The sequence below is a fragment of the Chiloscyllium plagiosum genome, chromosome 26 (assembly GCF_004010195.1).
Source record: "Chiloscyllium plagiosum isolate BGI_BamShark_2017 chromosome 26, ASM401019v2, whole genome shotgun sequence".
Classification (NCBI taxonomy): domain Eukaryota; kingdom Metazoa; phylum Chordata; class Chondrichthyes; order Orectolobiformes; family Hemiscylliidae; genus Chiloscyllium; species Chiloscyllium plagiosum.
Window position 1 is genome coordinate 25,739,700 of NC_057735.1, and position 19,993 is coordinate 25,759,692.

The window sequence follows — 19,993 nt, forward strand, 5'->3', positions numbered from 1 at the left end:
ATTGCATTGTTAAAAGGAAGGCCAAATTGAAACTCAAGTGTTGGTTATCTGAATTATTAAAATGAAAGTTTTAGATTAAATGGATTATCACTGGGAGGGACAACAATATCTGAAGGAACACTTCCAATGTATCAGACAGGGACATCTAACTAAGTGACAGGTAAAACTGTAATGTTCGGACACTATATAGAGTAATGACGAAAATAAAAGAGAATAATAATGTGAGGGATTAATTTAGTTCCAGGGTAGAGAAATAATTTGATCTATTTGCCAGAAAACAACTGCTGTTGCTCACTCAATTTAACTAGAAAAATACATAATCTAAATTGGAACAGACAGTACTATTTTCTGATACATCCACTTTCATTCAGCTCTATCTTTATGTTGTTGCTTCTTTCCTTATGCCTGCTATTCCCAATCCCCATCTGTTATTGTCACCTTGCCTGAGGACATTGCTACCAAATTTGAGATTGTTACTTTTGTCTTCAGGCCAGTGCTATTTTTAAGAGTACAGTTAACCGTTACTAACCTCCTTACCAATATAATTGTCAGGAAAAATATCCAGGATAACTGAAATAGTAACACATCCACATATCCGACAGGCATGATGCATAACCTTTTAGGGATTCTAATGAAAAGATATACATATGGGAAAATACACTCTCTGTATGAATGCTAACCACCTTCACTGCTTGATAATTAAGATTTTCACTGTGCTGTACCCTGAATAATATTAAAAATATATATATATAATGTGGGTCAGACATAGTGAAATTCAATTTAATGCACTTTTATAATTTATTTTTATGTTGCATGACTTGTCTGGTTTGTGACAGTTGACTGTTTCTGTCAATTGTCATCTTCCTCATTGGTTAAGGCTCTTTAGGAAATATTTTGCATTCCACATGGGTGAGCAGGAACTGGCAAATGGGGCAGAGATCAAGCTGTTGGATGACCTCCTCCTGTGCAGTGTGCCATCTTCCAGTTGACCTTTTAGGTCAATTTGGCTGGCATACGAAATATGTTCAAGCTCCATTGAAATGGCTCTGTAAGGATTGCAAGTGGGACTTCCTGATTTCTGTGCAGAAAATTGTGAAGCACTCAGTGCATCCATATGAAATGAATGATGAGCTTTTTCAAAGATGAGGATGCTCCTGAGTAGATAACAAGTGACAGCTTAAAGAAAGACCATCGATATTTTCACAATAAAAATGGATTTTGACTCTGGATTTTTGACTGTTAAGCATTTAATTTTGCTCAGACATTTGTTGGCAAAACTCCATTGCTCCAATTAAAAATCAGACTGTAGGAACATTTAAATATTCCTGTATTTTTTTTTGGAGGAGAAAGAAATAAATGAAATTATTTGAGACCAAGCAGATTTAATTGCACCACAGGCAGTCTAATTTCAATCAAGCAGCTATCTGTAAAGGTTCAGATATGCTAAGCTTTCTAAGGAAAATTTGTTTCATTTAGAAAACAGCAATGATATAGTATGTGTAAGGACCTATTCTCTTGCTAGACCTTTTGGTAAACATCTTGCAGTGATTACACTATTTTTCATGCATTTGTCACATTGGTGTTATTGGGGTGAACGCTATTCGTGTGGAAACATGCCTTGAGATCTAAACAACACCATCTTCTTTCTCCCCACTTCCTGCTGAACAATAAGTAAAAAAAGAAGACAACATGAGTCCTTCAGGTATTTGTATTTTTGTTCAATGAAACATTCTGGACAAAGCTTTCCTTATGGGTTAGCCAAGACACAATTAAATAGTAGTCTTCTGAGAATTGCAGCTGAGCAGAATTTTTCTGCCTTCCTCAAGGGCACGATGGCTCAGTGGTTCATACTGCAACCTCACAGCACCAGGGAGCTGGGTTCAATTCAGTCTTGGCGGACTGTCTGTGTGGAGTTAGTACATTCTTCTTGTGTCTGGGTTTCCTCTGGGTGCTCTGGTTTCCTCCCACAGTCCAAAGATGTGCAAGTTAGGCGGGTTGACCAAAGTAAATTGTCATTCGGTATATTGCCCATAGTGTCCATGGATGTGCAGGCTAGACACGTTAGCCATGAGAAATGCAGGGTTACAGGGGTAGGGGACATCTGGGTGGGATGCTTTTTGGAAGGTCGGTGTGAAGTCAATGGGCCAAATGACCCGCTTCCACACTGTAGGGATTCTATAATTCTAGTAGTGACTTCAAATAAATCTGTTGGACTATAATCTGGTGCCATATGACTTCTGACTTTGTCCACCCCAGTCCAACATTGGCACCTCCACGTCATCACTAAACTTCAATTACAGCTCATTCAATAAGTTGTAATGTATTCAAAGGTTTTTACAGTGAGACTGACTAACATTAATTGCAATGTTTACAGTGCATCCTACAGAGGAACACTGATGGCAACATCTGACTTTCCACATTATCCTGATTTTCTATCAACTTCTAAATTTGCTGTCAGTTTCAATGAAATAATAGTGCGAATTGCTAACAGTTTCATCATCATTACCAAAGCAAAAGTATCCTCTGAGTAACTTTGAAAAAAATTAATGGAAAATCCATGATTACAGTAATATTTAATACTTCAACAGCAACACACATCACTTCAGGAAATGACACACACAGGCTAATGGTACGATGCCCAGAAAGAAACCATAAATACAGATAACTAAGTTTACTTACTGACCCCTAAAAGAAGTAATTTACTAAACAAACTTTCATTTATTCTAACTTTTCAATGTAAGTCAGAATCAACATAAATTAATATGTGATTCATTCAATATGAAATATATATGGGATAGCAGATACAAAGAGACTACTGTATCTGAGTTGATAAGTAACCTATTTTGTCTGTAGATTGACATTCCACCTTCCAGTGTTCCCCCAAGTTGACTTCTGATGGAAAGCTAGTGCTTCCAAATAAACCTGTTGGACTACAACCTGGTGTTGTGTGATTTTTAACTTTATCCACCCTAGACCAAACACCGGCAACTTCAAGTCGAGTTGATTTCCAGTCTGTTTCCTTGCAGCAGTAAGTCAATTCTCCACAGCCAGCAGCTTTCATGTAGATAGTATTACACCTGTGCATTTTCTCTGTTTGGCATATTTCCTTTGGAATCTTTTCAGCTTCGGAATAGCTTTTCTGTTTCTCTTTATGTAGGTGTAATGCTAATAGCTTCCAAACTCCTGTCTTGCATCTTGCCAACATTAAGGGTATTTAAGTGGGCATTGGAAATGCATATGGATAATAATGTAGTGGTGTAGGTTAGATGGACATCAAATTAATTTCACAGGTTGGTGCAACATCGAGAGCTGAAGGGCCTGTATTGCGCTGTAAAATTCTATGGTCTATCTCCTCTTTGTGTCTAGCTAGCTACACACTTTCCATATCTCAATATCCCTTTGGTACAACTTCCCAGATCAAGGGTTGCCAGGTCACTTGGACTAGTACATCTTATTACCCAAGCGACTCTCAATTGATCCCCTTACAATGAATGCAAACGCTTAAAGATTTTATCAAATGTTTTTAAAACAATTACAGATTCATCACACATTTTAAAGTCTTTGTAAATTGTTGTCGTTGTTTCTTGTCAAAGCTCATCACACTATCTATAATTAGATTCTCAAAGAGGAAATTTTATTTGCAATTTGAATATTGAATGAATCTGGTTTGTTTTCCTCCAGAGTGATAATTTTGTACATATAAGTCATGCCACTGGGGAGGAGCTCAGGATTAAAATCCCTCAAATTGATTCCCATGTTGTATGGTTTATTCCAGGTCAACTGGCTGTGGGTACATGTGAAATAGTTACCTTGGACAGAGATAGTAGTCAACCACGGAGAACAATAGCCAGACAAACTGCACGATGTGCCTGTAGGAGAGGACAGATTGCTGGCACAACGAGAGCCAAGCCAGCCTGTGTGGATGGTAAGTGACGAAGAGGTGGAATGATGGGAAACCATTTGAACATGTATATGGCTTTGGTGTTTGTGAATAAGGTCCAGAATATGGAATAATTTTATTTGCTAATTCAGTAACAATTATGAATCAGTTTTAATTAAAGGCCTTTTGGCCTAAGAAAGCACACACATTCTACAAATAACTAAAGAATGCCACCCCTAATTTTTTGCATGAAACTTTTAACCAAAGGATGTCAAATAACTGCCTTATCTCCTTCGGTGCCTTATTTAATAATGACAAGAAAGTATTTGTCACCTGAAATTTAACTTGTTTGGCCCAATTATATAAAACAATCCCCCATATTGAACACGAAGGTAGAATTTCCCATTGCTTAACAATACAAAATAGGCAGTCTCACAGCAGATACCAATATTCAATCCATTAATATTACCAAAACCAAATGTCTGGCTAGAAATAAAGGGTAGCCATTGAAATGCTTTACATTTTGCACTACCATGACACATATTTCTAATCTATTTTATGGTACTGAGTTAACAAGTTTCTGTAAATCAGAAAGTAAGAAATCATGTATTAGGTTTATTGCATGAATAAAAGTGATGAATGAATGATTTCTTTATTATCACTTGTATTTTACAATGAATGATACAGTAAAATACATTCAAAACTCCATTGTGCCAGAGTCCTAAGCACTGGGCTGGCTTACCAAAACCATCTGCATCACTACCCCTCCTCCACTGCCTCGCTGCTCCACTGCCAGACCCGCCAATGTAGGAAATAAAAACTGAAAGACCTACAGATACTGGAAATCAGAACCAAAAACAGAAATTGCTAGAAAAGGTCAGCAGGTCTGGCAGCATTTGTGGAGAGAAATGAGTCCAGTGACCCTTCCTTAAAACTGATGGTAGCGAGGAAATAGTTGGTTTTTGAGTCGAGTATAATGCGGGGAGGGGTAAGGAATAAATGATAGATGGAGATAAAGCCCAAAAGGAGAGAAGAACACTTGGACAGACAAATGAGTGGATAATGATCAGCCTGGGAGAATGAATAGCTAGTAATGGGGACAATTAGTGGCTAACGATGATGAGTAATAGCAGACCATGTGATAGTGTGTGAGGATAGGGAAATGACAAAAGAGAAGGTACTTGAAGCCATAAAATTGTTGAACTCAGTATTGTGTCCAGAAGGCTGTTTAGAGTTACCAAGTGGAAAATGATGATGGGTCCTACGCTGTATCCACACTTGCTCTGCAACCAAGAGTCCCTGGCTTCACTGCCAGACCAGGCCACTGCCACTGTCTTGCCAAGAGTCCCCCTCCAGCCACCCTCTCCTAAGATATTGCCTTGCCAGTCACCATAATCCTGCCAGACCAAAGGGCTACTTTCCCATGAGAGAGAAACAACTGTGGTTTGACCTGAGGGTCACCATGCCTCAGTCAAAGGGAGAGGTTGAGGAGAGTCGTTCATGGTCACCTCAGCTGGTGCAGGAATTAAACCATGCTTTTGGTATAATGCAGAATTACAAACCAGGGGTCCATTCAACTGAGCTAACTGCCCCTATTGCAAGGATATGTTGATTGTAACATAATTAAACATCTCAACATCAATGTTAAAGAGTACACAAGAAATTTTTGAGAAGATTTCTAGCTCAGGTTGAGGTTCAGGTTTTTAGTCTCTGTATTACTGCTTCTACTAAGAAGCCTGATATTGGTGATCCCATGGGTGTTCTGTTGATTTGTTTGTAGGTCTTGTCAATGAAGGTGAAGTGGGTTGTGAGGCACAGGTGTACTTGTTTGGGGATGTTGTCCTTGCTGATGACGTTGGTACTGTCTGGTGTTTGTGTCCACAACCACAACCTAGTACACAAGAAACGTAATAGATACTAATTGTAATTCTGAGATCTGGATTTGCTGTGATATTTAGCACTTCACAGCTACTGTGAAACTCTTTCTTTATTTTCATGTTCAATACATTATAATGTTAGATCCTTCACTGTTGCTGCCTGGTTGACAGAGGTTGAGAGTTACGCAATGCTATTGTGAAAGTGCACTACGGTTTAGCTGTATTATTCTCACAGTCAAAACTTTAGTAAAAACTGAAGTTTGTTTCTGTCAGTTAAGTACACACACTGCTTTGTATGAGGTACAGTTTTCACATTAATGTTTACATTAATCTGTTTCACCCATTACTTCCAATGACTCCACTCCCTGATAACGAATGGTAAAATAATAACTAAATATAGTGGACACAAATGAGTTAACAACTATTCCTTGTGTCGTGTGATTAGTTTAAAAAAATTGTTCTGTCTGCCTGTAATAGCTCCCTCCCATGCACCTCTCACTGTACTTTGGGTGCCTCTCTCCCCACCTCCAGCTCCTGAACCTATTTTCCTGATTCAAGGTACCTGTGCATTTTTCTTTATTCCAGTTTCCCAGGTGATTGCAATGGCTACGGCTTCATGAGCATCTGTCACAATTCCTGCTTCCAAGTTGTCTCAAATCTCTAGCTTGATGAATGCTGGGAAACATCTCCCCAGTTCCATTTTGGGAAGATAGAAGGTGGTCCCAAAAGGAATTTCACAGAAGCTAATCTTGGATCAGTAACCTGACACTACCCCTTCACTATGTGATCATGCCTGAGCTGGGTTATCACCTGTAAGAGCTCCTAATGCAGGACACAGCTTTGACAGATGTACCATGTTTCCAAGCCAGCAAGCCTCTTAACTGGGTGCCTCTGGAAAGTCTTCCCAGAAAGCTGAGAGGTTGGGACCCAGAAATAGTCCTAGTCCTCTATTATTAAAGTGCATAATGTATATAATATTGTTTATAATTCCAGTTCCTTGTCTGTATTTATCGAATCACATTCTCTTTGTATTTAGGCCTCAAGTCTTCCTTCATGCCAGCTCCTCATCCCTCAACTTCCCAATTATTTCAACAATCTACCTATCTCCTCCATACATACATTGTGATCTAGCTCCAAAACTCTCTGGGGTGAGAATTCTAGATATAACAACCCACCAGGAGAAGACATTCCTTTCCATCTCATTTTTGAACATCCACGTATTCTTTGACTATGTCTTCTAAGTTGAGACTTGCACTTGTGGAAACATCTTCTCAACATCTACTCTGTCAAGCTCCACAGAATCTTTGTTTCAGTAAGATCACCTGTCATTCTTCAATACCATAATGAATGAAAGCATAATGTTTTTAGCTATTCTTGACATGTTAACTCTTTCATTTTCCAGTTCAGCCTTTAGGGCAGCACGGTGGCTCAGTTGTAATCACTGCTGCCTCAGAGTCCCAGGGAACCAGGTTTGATTCTACCCTTTGAGGCTTATGTGGAGTTTGCACAATCTCCAAATGTCTCTCTGGAGTGCTCTGGTTTCCTTCTGCAGTCCAAAGATGTTTGCTTTAGTTGGATTGGCCACTTTACTAGCCCATAGTGTCCAGGGATGTGATAGGTTAGGTAGATGAGCCATGAAAGGTGCAGGCTTACAGGAGTGGTGGGTCCGGCTGGGATGCTCTTCAGAGGATTGGTGTAGTCTCGATTTGCTGAATGGCCTGCTTCCACAGTGCAGAGATTCCATAATGAATCTGTTTTGGACTGCTTTCAATGACAGTTTGTCCTTTCTTGTCTATGAAGATTGAAACTGGCACAGTACTCCAGGTGTGGCCTCACCAGTACTCTGTACAGATGTATCAAGTCTTTCCTATTTTTACGCTCCAATCCCCTAGCAATAGTGGCTACAATTCCATTTGCTGCGATAATTACTTGCCACACCTAGATGCTAACCTTTTTTGGTTTCCTGACTAGAATACTCAGACCCCTCTGCTTTGTATTTTTGTTAAATTTTGAAATCTCTTTCAAGTTAAATAACAATTGGCTTTTTGATTCTTCCTACCAATGTAGTTCTTCACACATTCCTACATGAAGATCTATCTAAAAGGCTTTACTCACTCACCTAATCTATCCATGTCTCCTACAGATTCATTCTGTCCTCATAGTGACATGTCCTCTCGCCTATCTTTGTACCATGAGCAATTTTGGATACTGTATATTTTGCAGCCTGCTCCAAGTATTAATTCATGTACCAAACAATTGAGATCCTGAACGGATCCTTGTGGCACTCCACTACTTAGAATCATAGAACATAGAACATAGAAGAATATAGCGCAGTACAGGCCCTTTGGCCCTCGATGTTGCGCCGATCCAAGCCCACCTAACCTACACTAGCCCACTATCCTCCATATGCCTATCCAATGCCCGCTTAAATGCCCATAAAGAGGGAGAGTCCACCACTGCTATTGGCAGGGCATTCCATGAACTCACGACGCGCTGAGTAAAGAACCTACCCCTAACATCTATCCTATACCTACCACCCCTTAATTTAAAGCTATGCCCCAAAGCTATGCAGAAGATAGGGAGAGGGGTCGGGTTAAGGAGTAAATGATAGGTGGGGTTAGACCCAAAGAGAGAGAAGAGCAGTTAGAGTAGACAACTATTTGATTAGAAGGATGAATGTCTTCTAATGGGTTTTGCTATTGACTAACAATGGGTTGTGTTTAATAGCAGACCAAGTGATGATGAGGTCTAGTGTGTGGTGGCTGTGGTAAAGGCAAGCCTTCAAGCTATTGAACTCGACATTGACTTCAGAAGGCTGCAGGCTCCGCAAGCAGTTGTATGTTCATGCATTTTCCAGAAATAGCAGGAAAATCGACATTTTGGGCAAAAGCCCTTCATCAGGAATGCTCCTGCTCCTCAGATGCTGCCTAACCTTCTAACCCCTCTTCCAGGTCATTTATAAAAATGACAAACAGCAATGGTCCCAAAACAGATCCTTGCGGAACACCGCTAGTGACGGCACTCCATGAAGAAACTTTGCCATCAACTACTACCCTCTGTCTTCTTCCCTCCCGCCAATTCCTAATCCAAACCTCCAACTCACCGTCAATGCCATACCTCCGTATTTTTTGAAGTAGCCTACCATGGTGAACCTTATCAAACGCCTTACTAAAGTCCGCTTTCCCCTCATCAACCTCCTTTGTCACCTTTTCAAAGAATTCAATAAGGTTTGTGAGGCACGACTTGCCCTTCACAAAACCATGCTGACTATCCTTGATCACATTATTCTTATCCAGATGTTCATAAATCCTATCCCTTACAATTCTCTCTAAGACTTTGCCCACAACAGAAGTGAGACTCACCGGCCTATAGTTACTAGGGTTATCCCCACTCCCCTTCTTGAACAAGGGAACCACATTTGCTAGCCTCCAGTCTTCTGGCACTACTCCTGTAGACAACAAGGACATAAAAATCAAGGCCAATGGCTCTGCAATCTCCTCCCTTGCTTCCCAGAGAATCCTAGGATAAATGCCATCAGGCCCAGGGGACTTATCTATTTTCACCCTTTCCAGAATTAGAGATGTACAGCATAGAAACAGACCTTTCGGTCCAGTCTGTCCATGGCGACAAATTATCCGAACCTAATCTAGTCCCATTTGCCAATACTTGGCCCATATCCCTCTTAAACCCTTCCGATTCATATACTCATCCAGATGCCTTTAAAATGCTGTAATTGTACCAGCTTCCACCATTTCCTCTGGCAGCTCATTCCATACACAAACCATCCTCTGCGTGAAAAAGTTGCCCTTAGGTTCCTTTTATATCTTTCCCCTCTCACTCCAAACCGATATGCTCTCTAGTTCTGGACTCACCAACCCCAGGGAAAAGACATTGTCTGTCTGTTTGTTTATCCTATCCATGCCTCTCATGATTTTATAAACCTCTATAAGGTCACCCTCAGCTTCTGATGCTCCAGGGAAAACAGCCCCAGCCTGTTCAGCCTCTCCCTGTAGCTTAAATCCTCCATCTGTGGCAACATCCTTGTAAATCTTTTCTGAACCCTTTCAAGTTTCACAACATCCTTCCGATAAGAAGGAGACCAGAAATGAATGCAATATTCCAGAAGTGGCCCAACCAATGCTCTCCACAGCTGCAACATGAGCTCTCAACTTCTGTACTCAATGATCTGACCAACAAAGGAACGTATACTAAATGCCTTTTTCATTATCCTACCTAACTGCAATTCTACTTTCAAAGATTTATGAACCTACACTCCAAGGTCTCTTTGTTCAGCAACACTCCCTCAGACCTATTTCTTTCTGACATAAAAAGACCCATTAATTGTGATTGTGCCCTGTATGCATTAAAAATCTTCAAACTTTGGTAATACATTACCCCAATACTGTAAATTCCTATCATGTGCATTAAGCTTCTTTGTGGCTCGTTATCAAATGCCTTCTGGAAATCCAAATATACCACATCTACCAGTCTCCCTTTATCAACTGTTTCTTATATCCTCAAAGGACTTTAGCAAATTTGTCAAACATGATTTCCTTTTCACAAAACAATTTTTGCCAGTTTTGATTATTTTAAGCTTTTCTAAATATCCTTCTTTTCTTTCCTTAATAATTAATATTGGAATCTAGCAATTTTCCAATGACAGATGGTAGCTTAACTGGCCTGTAATATCCTGCTTGCTGTCTCTGTGCCTTCTCGAAAGTGTTGAGTTGCATGAGCAATTTTGCAATCTGCCGCAACCCCCTAGAATCCAGTGCATTCTGGAATATTTTCACCAATACTTCCATTATCTTTTCAGGCTTCAATGCAAGCCATCAGGTCCTGTTGACTAGACTGCCTTCAGTTCCATTAGCTTGTCAAATAATCTATCCTCATGAAAAATACTCTTTTTATGGGATCTTGCCTCCCATTAGCACTTAGCCTCTCAGTTATCTTTGGGATGTTTATTGTGTCCTCCATCTTGGAGATTGATGGAAAATATTGGGATTCAGCATGGCTTTTATTTTTCTCCTTTTGTAATTTTTGGATACTTCCTTCCATTCTGTTTTTTGGGTGTTTGCTTGTATCCCCTCCTTACTGACGAAGGAAACATGTGGATTTCCTCAATGTCTCACAGTTGTCATTCAGTCTAAAGCCTGCTGTGTGTAAATGCATCATGGCACTATGTAATCTCCTGTCATGGAGCTGGGTATTTACAGCATTTTTAGGGTAACGTCCATGTGGCACATGATGCCACCTAGTGGCTGTAAAATGTTGGACATAATGAGTTAGAAAGCCTCAATCACAGAAGTTATACCAAAGGATAATCTGTTGAAACTGTATCGACTTAAACTGGTATTAACAATGCCATAGAGTCATAGAGATGTACAGCATGGAACAGACCCTTCGGTCCAACCCATCCATGCCGACAAGATAGCCCAACCCAATCTAGCCCCATCTGCCAGCACCCGGCCCATATCCCTCCAAATCCTTCCTATTCATATACCCATCCAAATGCCTCTTAAATGTTGCAATTGTACCAGTCCCCACCACTTCCTCTGGCAACTCATTCCATACATGTCCCACACTCTGCTAATATTTGCTTTCCCAAAATGCAGCCCCTTGCATTTATCTGAATTAAACTCCATCTGCCACTTCTCAACCCATTAGCCCATCTGATCAAGATCCTGTTGTAATCTGAGGTAACCTTCTTTGCTGTCCACCACGCCTCCAATTTTGGTATTATCTGCAAACTTACGAACCATATCTCTTTTGCTCGCATCCAAATCATTTATATAAATGACAAAAAGTAGAGGACCCAGCACCGATCCTTGTGGCACTCCACTGGTCACAGGCCTCCAGTCTGAAAAACAACCCTCCACCACCACCCTCTCTTCTACCTTTGAGCCAGTTTTGTATCCAAGTGGCTAGTTCTCCCTGTATTCCGTGAGATCTAACCTTGCTAATCAGTCTCCCATGGGGAACGCTGTTGAACGTCTTACTGAAGTCCATATAGATCACATCTACCACTCTGCCCTTATCAGTCCTCTTTGTTACTCACCCAGAGGGACTAGTCAAAATCCACTGTCAGCACCCAGCTTCGTAAATTTACTTCAAGTGTAAAGATCAAGTGAAATGTTCATCATCTGTAAACACAAAATGGTTTATTATAGCATTTACTTTTTTTAATTGGGCGTGATTTATACAAATTTGGATTGAGCACTTGGGCTTGGGAATTGTGACCATACCTGAGCATCATTCTGTCGGTTCGGGCACTGGAGAGATAACAGCGATGTTGACCAGGTCTTCTACTTTCATTTTCTGTTAGAGGGTGGGGACTTTTCTCGGTGTAAAGAACTATGTTGGTTTAGCGTCAGGTTTCACAATGATTTTATAAAGACCTTCAAGCATTTCAGTCCATTAAACCATTTGTGATATTAGTGCTGAAAGACAATGTTCTCAGTGAGAGTGCGTTCCTCTACTCTGCACGGGAGATTGAGGACAAAGCATGCTTTCTCACTCAATAGGACGGATTGGTAGTTACTGATGTAGTAAGCTTTCTCATCAAATGTGAGATATTACACATCATACTGACATTCAAATATCATTTTAACTGTAGGAGCAATCCCTCCAGCTATGCACAGTTTCAATCTGGTGGTAAAATTTTCATCTCCAATAACATAGGTATCATGCAAGAAAACCATGACATTGGCATCAGTATCTGACTCAAATTTGTTTAACTATTTATGTGGATGACATTTATCAGATCTATGAGGTAAAAACAATGACTGCAGATGCTGGAAACCAGATTCTGGATCAGTGGTGCTGGAAGAGCACAGCAATTCAGGCAGCATCCGACGAGCAGCAAAATCAATGTTTCGGGCAAAAGCCCTTCATATCATATCTATATCAAGTGATTGTTTACTTTCTCCTGTGGGATTATAATAAATGTTTCTCCTCGGAGGCTAATCTTCATGAAAAGAAGCTTATTCCACTGCAGTATTGATCTCTTCTTCAAGATTCAGCTTCAAGGCATGAATGTGCATGTTAGGTCAGGAACCTTTTGATTTGCTGCTTGGTATGTTCTTCAAACAGTAGCACAGCTCCGAGAAGTGACCTCTTATCCTATGATAATTACATTATTGGCAGAAGGCTTGGCAGTTTTAGTTTTGCTGACGTGGAGTTTTGGAACTAAACCTGTGATGAGATGTTAGAGCATCAGATTGCTTAGGATTTCATGTTGCTATTGTCACATGTGGTAAATTGTTCAGATGAGAAGTTTTGTCTTCGTGGGTCATATGGTTTATTCTGCTGTAGTTAGTTGATGCACTCTCAAATGTTTTACAATAATTTTAATCTTTTTCCTTGTAAATGTCTAGAAAACTGTTCTAGAAACATGTATCTGTTGTTATTTGGACTGTTTGTTTGAGAGCTAGATCTTCTTTGAAGGAATTCAGTAATTGACTTTATGTAGGAGACCAGCAGGAATTCTGCTCCAACTTAAATTTCCATAGTTCCATTGTTCAGATCGCACCAAAGATCATTAATAGAGCTATCTATATACTCGTCTGGAAGTTGATATCTGCTATTGAAGTGTAATTTTACCAGTGTCTTTCTTGTTCTTGAAGTGAAAGATTGATCAAAAGCTGTTAGGAGTTTGTCAAATTTAATTTGTCTCATACCGATTTGTTGTGTGTGCACCACATGATTTGATGTTGTTTTAATGTCGCAGAGAAGTGAGCAAACCTGTTCTGTATCTTATTTTGTGCCCAATGCCGAAGCTGTTAGAACATTTAGGAATTGTGCTTTCCACACTGGTCAATATATGAAATGGATCCAATATCATAAATTTTTTGGTGGAAAGATTAGTGGTGTAGATGAGTTTTTTGTTGCATTGTTTGATTCTTGTTGGGACTTGAAGTTATTAATTATCTTGATTTACATAATGATTGTTAGGAGTTTGATCACCTTATACAACACTAATTTTGCTTTGTGGCAGTCAATGCTAATTACTGTTGTTGAATCCTTATTGTTGTAAGCAGTGTTATTTTAGTACTAAACCTAAGTTGTTAAAGTTTCTGCTGTTTTAAATGCTGTTTTCAATAGAAAGTTTTGTTTTTCTTTATTGATCTGGTGTCTTCATATGGTTGAAGCAATTGCCAAAGAACTCTGGATAGAACTTTCTCAAAGTTGCTTCACTTAATAAAATTCAATGATTTTTGACTGTGTACATGCATATATTCTATAGTGCCATGTACCTGGAGAACGACAGCAATATTGGCAAAGCTTACTACCTGGGTTGCAGCACGGACCTTCTCTCAGTGAAATAGGAGGAAGCACTGTGGTCTGGTCTGGTACAATTCATGTTGGTTAACAGCTTTGATATATTTGTAAATTGAAGATTGAGAGATCACACAGATCCCAGTCGATATATAAGTTGAATTAAGTCATGTGGCCCATTGAGTCTGCTCTGCCAGTCGATCGTGTTCCACAACCCTGTTCTCTTGCCTTCTCCCAATAGCCTTTGATGCCCTTACTATGCATCTCAGTCTGAAAGACAATCAGTGACTTGGAATCTGCAAGCTTATGCAGCAATGGGTTCATAGATTCACCCTCTGGCTGAAGAAATCCCTCTTCATTTCAGTTCTAAAGGTTTGTCCCTTCACTCTTAGGCTGTGACCTCCACTCCTAGTCTCTCCTGCTATTGGAAGCATCTTCTTCACATCCACTCTATTTAGACCTCTCAGTGTTCTGTAAGTTTCAATCAGATCCCCCTCATCCTTTAAAATTCCATTGAGTACAGGTCCAGAGTCGTCTTCGTCTCCTCAGATGACAAGCCCTTCATCCCCAGGATCATTCATGTAAAATTTCCACTGGACTCCTCCCAGGCTAGCACATCTTTCCTTAGAGACAGAGCCAAAAATTGCTCCCAGTATTCCAAATGTGGTCTGACCAGAGCCTTATACAGCCTCTGTAGTACATCTCTGCTCTTGTATTCAAGCTGTCTTGAAATGAATGTTAACTTTTCATTTGCGTTTGTAACTACCAACTCAACCTGTATGTTAACCTTAAGAGAATTCTGATCTAGGGCTCAAATTCCCTCTGTGCTTCAGATTTCCGAAGTCTTTCCCCATTGTAAAATAGTCTGTCTCTGTTCTTTTCACCAAAATGTGTAATCTCATACTTTGCCACATTGTACTCCATCTGCCACTTTTTTGACCACTCTCCTCACCTATCCAAGTCTTTCTGCAGCCTCCCCACTTCCTCAACACTACCTTTCCCTCCACCTATCTATGTGTCATCTGCAAACTGAGAAATGCCCCCTGTTCCTTCATCCAGATCTTAACATATAATATGAATAGTTGTGGTCCCAACACTGATCCTTGTAGAACTCCACTAGTCGTAGACTGCTATCCTGAAACTGACCCCTTTATCCCCATTTCTGTGTCTGTCAGTCAGTAAATTCTCCATCCATGCCAGCACCTTGCCCCTAACACCAAGGGCTGTTAGCTTATTTAGCAGCTTCCTGTGCAGCACCTTATCAATGACCTTCTGGAAATCCAAATAGGTTACATCCATTATGTTTCCTTTATCTATCATTACCTCCTTAAAGAATTCCAACAGATTTGTCAGGCATGAGCTCCCCATGATGAAATAATTCTGATCAGTCCTACTTTACCATGCACTCCTACGTATATGATAATCTCACCCTTAATAACAGACTCTAAAGCATCTTACCAACAACTGAAGTCAGGCTAACCGGTCTATATTTTTCCATCTTCTGCCTCCCTCCCTCCTTCAACATGGATGTTATATTAGCCATTTTCCAGTCCTGTGGGACCCTCCTTGACTTCACTGATTCCTGAAAGATCATCACCAATGCTTCCACAATCTCCTCAGCTAGCTCCTTCAGAACTCTGAGGTGTAGTCCAGGTGATTTATCCACCTTCAGACCTTTCAGCTTCCCAGAACGTTTTCCTTACGGATCCTTGGAAACAGTCAGTTACAAAACGAATTAGTGCAGCTATCACTTCCACAGTCATTGGAATGGGATGGCTACCCACACTTCTCAGCTCATAAGTCCTGCTCCAGATATTCCACTGCTTGGCCCAATACATGTGTTACATTATGATTCACACATGTATTGGGACATAATTTTTAACCGTTTCACCACAGATGGCTACCCACACTTCTCAGCTCATAAGTCCTGCTCCAGTAGTTGACACCATTCTGTGACAGTGTCCTGGAACAGCCTCAGTTTGAGGCAACAATGTGTCTTGCTCATCTGGAAGAAACAGCATTGTGGATGTCAGATGCTGAGCCTCCTGTACACCCTGAGGGGCCTTCTTCACTTGGCAGTTGATTGGCAGCCACTGGAAGTTGCTGCTGGTCCTGGGTTTTCTGATGCATTTCTTCTTCTGTTATTTCTCTGCGTGTTTGTTGCATCACAACCACAGCATCAATAATCCCTACCGTGACCGGATCCACTGGTTATGCTTCTAATGAACTTGAATGGGGGAATATCGGCCTGAGTAAAGTGAGCAGTCAGCATTCGCAGCAAACACCAATGACACCAAAATCTTGAAAGGGTTCAGAAAAGACTTACAAAGATGTTGCCAGGATTAGAGGATTTGAGCTATAGGGAGAGGCTGAACAGGCTGGGGCTGTTTTCCGTGGAGCGCAGAGCCTGAGGGGTGGCCTTATAGAGGTTTGCAAAATCATGAAGGGCATCAATAGGATAAATAGACAAAGTATTTTCCCTAGGGTGGGGGAATCCAGAACCGGAGGGCATAAGTTTAGGGTGAGAGGGGAAAGATATAAAAGGGACCTAAGGGGCAACTCTTCACACAGAGGATGGTACATGTATGGAATGAGCTGCCAGAGGAAGTGGTGGAGGCTAGTAAAATTGCAACATTTAAAAGTCATTTGAATGGGTATATGAATAGGAAGGTTTTGGAGGGATATGAGCCGGGTGCTGGCAGGTGGGACTAGATTGGGTTGGACCGAAGATTCTGCTTCCATGCTGCATATCTCTATGACTCTATGACAGCTTAACATAATCCTAGATAGAGTGGGATATGGAGGATTCCAACAAAGGCCATGGTACATGAAACTTTGACATGGTGGATCTTTTATTCTGATGTATGCAACACAAACCATGCGGCAGTAAAACTGTGTCAGTTTCTAAATGCAGTAAGATTACTAATACCTAGTTCCACCATTCTTGTCACTCAAAAAAGGCAACACTTTATAAAAGAGCATATTGTCAAGTACTTATAATTCAAAGTGAGAGGAAATTACCCCAATGCCCTTTTGCAACCTGTGAGATTATCATTGTGCACTATGGCCCACACGTGGAAATTTCAAGGTCACCTGTGATAGTTTTTGCTTCCTATAGATGATTGTGAATAATTTGTGATGCCAGGGCAAAATTTGCTTCTGGCCAGGATTTGTATTCCAGATACTTGGTCATCACTGGTATTCACATGGAGAACTCGTAAAATTACAAATATCTTAAACTTGTACTGTATAAGTGCCTAATTAATGTAATTGAAAAGGCTCACATTGGTCATAAATGGAACCCATGTCCTCAAACAGGAGGGAAAAAATGCACTCACTCCTCCTCCTCCCCAGGTGTGATAGCAGCCATTTTTCATTTCCCTTGTGCATTTGTGATTCTGATAATAAATGAAGATATAACAGATCACACTTCACAGAGTAAATCAGTGCCAACCTGATAATCCAGGTGACACTCTTACCTCTCTCCAACCAGAACCTTTATGTTCCTTTCTTCCTGGAGTTGAGTTGCCTTGAAATTCCCACTCAACCCTTTCATGTACATTTTCAGCTCCTCCCACTGAGCCCCAGTCCAACAGCTTAGCCTTGCCAACCATCATGATACACTGATACCATCCCCCTCCTAATGCCAGGGTCCTGGTGACTGTCACTGACTCCCACAGTAACTCGTATCCTCCAAAGCACCATCATTTCCCATCTTTGTATGCTGATTTACTCTGTACTCCCATCACAATTATGTTCTCCCCTGCATCCCAGCATGATTCTGCCAATCCCCACAATTAACTTCGCCAATTTGTCCACCCCTTAACTGATCACTACTGACAATACCAATAAGCTGCCTGGCTTTGTGCCTGCATTAAAAGGCAAGGCAAGTCGGTACTGTCAGGCTGTATGTTTAAATGAGATAGCAACGCTCAAAAATGCAAGGTGAGGAGGCAACGATACAGGGAGCACAAAGCCGAGTGAGCACTAGAGTCATAGAGATATACAGCACAGAAACAGACCCTTCGGTCCAACTCATCCATGCTGACCAGATACTCCAACCCAATCTAGTTCCATTTGCCAGCACTTGGCCCATATCCCTTTAAAACCTTCCTTTTCCTATACTCATCTAGATGCCTTTTAAATGTTGCAATTGTACCAGCCTCCACCACTTCCTCTGGCAGCTCATTCCATAAAGGCACCACCCTCTGCGTGGAAACATTTGCCCCTTCGGTTCATTTTATACCTTTCCCCTCCAACCCTGAACTTATGCCCGCTAGTTCTTGACTCATGGCCCCTTTTTGCCCTCCTTATTTCCCTCAAGTATACTTCTACTGCCTTTATACTCTTCTAAGAATTCTCTCAGTCTCTCCTGTCTGTACCTGATATATACTTCCTTCTTTTTCTTAAACAAACCCTCAATTTCTCTAGTCATCCAGCATTCCCTACACCTCCCAGCCTTTCCTTTCACCCTAACAGGAATATACTTTCTCTGGACTCCCATTATTTCATTTCTGAAGGCTTCTCATTTTCCAGCCGTTCCTTTACCTCCAATTTAGAAACTCAACTTTTAGATCTGGTCTATCCTTTTCCATCACTATGTTAAAACTAATAGAATTATGGTCGCTGGCCCCAAAGTGCTCCCCCACTGACACCTCAATCATCTGCTCTGCCTTATTTTCCAAGAGTAGGTCAAGTTTTGCACCTTCTCTAGTACATCCACATATTGACTCAGAAAATTTTCTTGTACACACTTGACAAATTCTGCTCCATTTAAACCCTTAACACTATGGCAGTCACAGTCTATGTTTGGAAAGTTAAAATCCCCTACCATAATTCCCCTATTATGCTTACAGATAACTGAAATCTCCTTACAAATTTGTTTCTCAACTTCCTGCTGACTATTAGGGGTTTATGATATAATCCCAATGAGGTGACCATCCCTTTCTTGTTTCTCAGTTCCACCCAAATAACTTCCCGGGATGTATTTCCGGGAGTATCCTCCTCTCAGTACAGTTGTAATGCTATCCCTTATTAAAAACACCACTAACCCTCCTCTCTTGCCTCTCTTTCTATCCTTCCTATAGCATTTGTATCCTGGAACTTTAAGCTGCCAGTCCTGCCCATCCCTGAGCCATATTTCTGTAATTGTGATGATTTCCCAGTCCCATGTTCCTAACCACGCCTTGAGTTAATCTGTCTTCTCTGTTCGGCCTTTTGCATTGAAATAAATGCAGTTTAATTTTTCAGTCCTACTTTGATCTCTGCTTTGTCCCTGCCTGCCCTGACTGTTTGACTTGCTTCTTTTCTCAACTGTACCAGTCTCAGATTGATCTCTTTCCTCACTATCTCCCTGGGTCCCAACCCCCGGCTTACAGTTTAAATCCTCCTGAGCAGCTCTAGCAAATCTCCCTGTCAGTACATTAGTCCTCTTCCAATTCAGGTACAATCCGTCCTTCTTGTACATGTCACTTTTACTCCAGAAGAGATTCCAATGATCCAAAAATGTGAATTCTTCTCCCATGCACCAGCTCCTCAGCCACGCACTCTATCCTCCTATTCCTGCCCTCATTAGCTCATAGCACTGGGAGTAATCCAGATATTACTACTCCCAAGGACCTCCTTTTTAAAATTCCTGCCTAACTTTCTATATTATCCCTTAAGAATCTCACCCTTTTCCCTTCCTGTGTTGTTGGTTCCAATGTGTACAATATCCTCCTGCTGGCCCCCCTCCCCTTTGAGAATATTCTGAGACATCCTTGATCCACAGAGGCAAAACACCACTCTCATTTTTCGCTGCTGGCTGCTCAAACGTCTCACTGTGCCTCTGACGAGAGAGTCCCCTACCACAAGAGCAAGCTCGGAGATTCAACTCGTTATGATGCAGGCTATGGGTGCCTGTCCCTTGTGCACAATGTGGTCTATCAGCAGCATTTCTCTCAAAGGTGTCAGTGTGCTC

At 41.0% G+C, this 19,993-nt stretch overlaps 1 protein-coding gene across 5 annotated transcripts in view; it reads left to right on the forward strand.

The window, feature by feature from the left end:
- The window catches only part of LOC122563199 (chemokine-like protein TAFA-5), a 347,115-nt gene that overhangs the window by 77,877 nt on the left and 249,245 nt on the right, over positions 1-19,993 (forward strand). For all 5 annotated transcript variants that reach the window (XM_043716746.1, XM_043716744.1, XM_043716745.1 and 2 more), the window contains exon 2: positions 3,776-3,925. In XM_043716746.1, the coding sequence (XP_043572681.1) occupies positions 3,776-3,925 (150 nt within the window). The remainder of the gene's footprint in view (positions 1-3,775; positions 3,926-19,993) is intronic.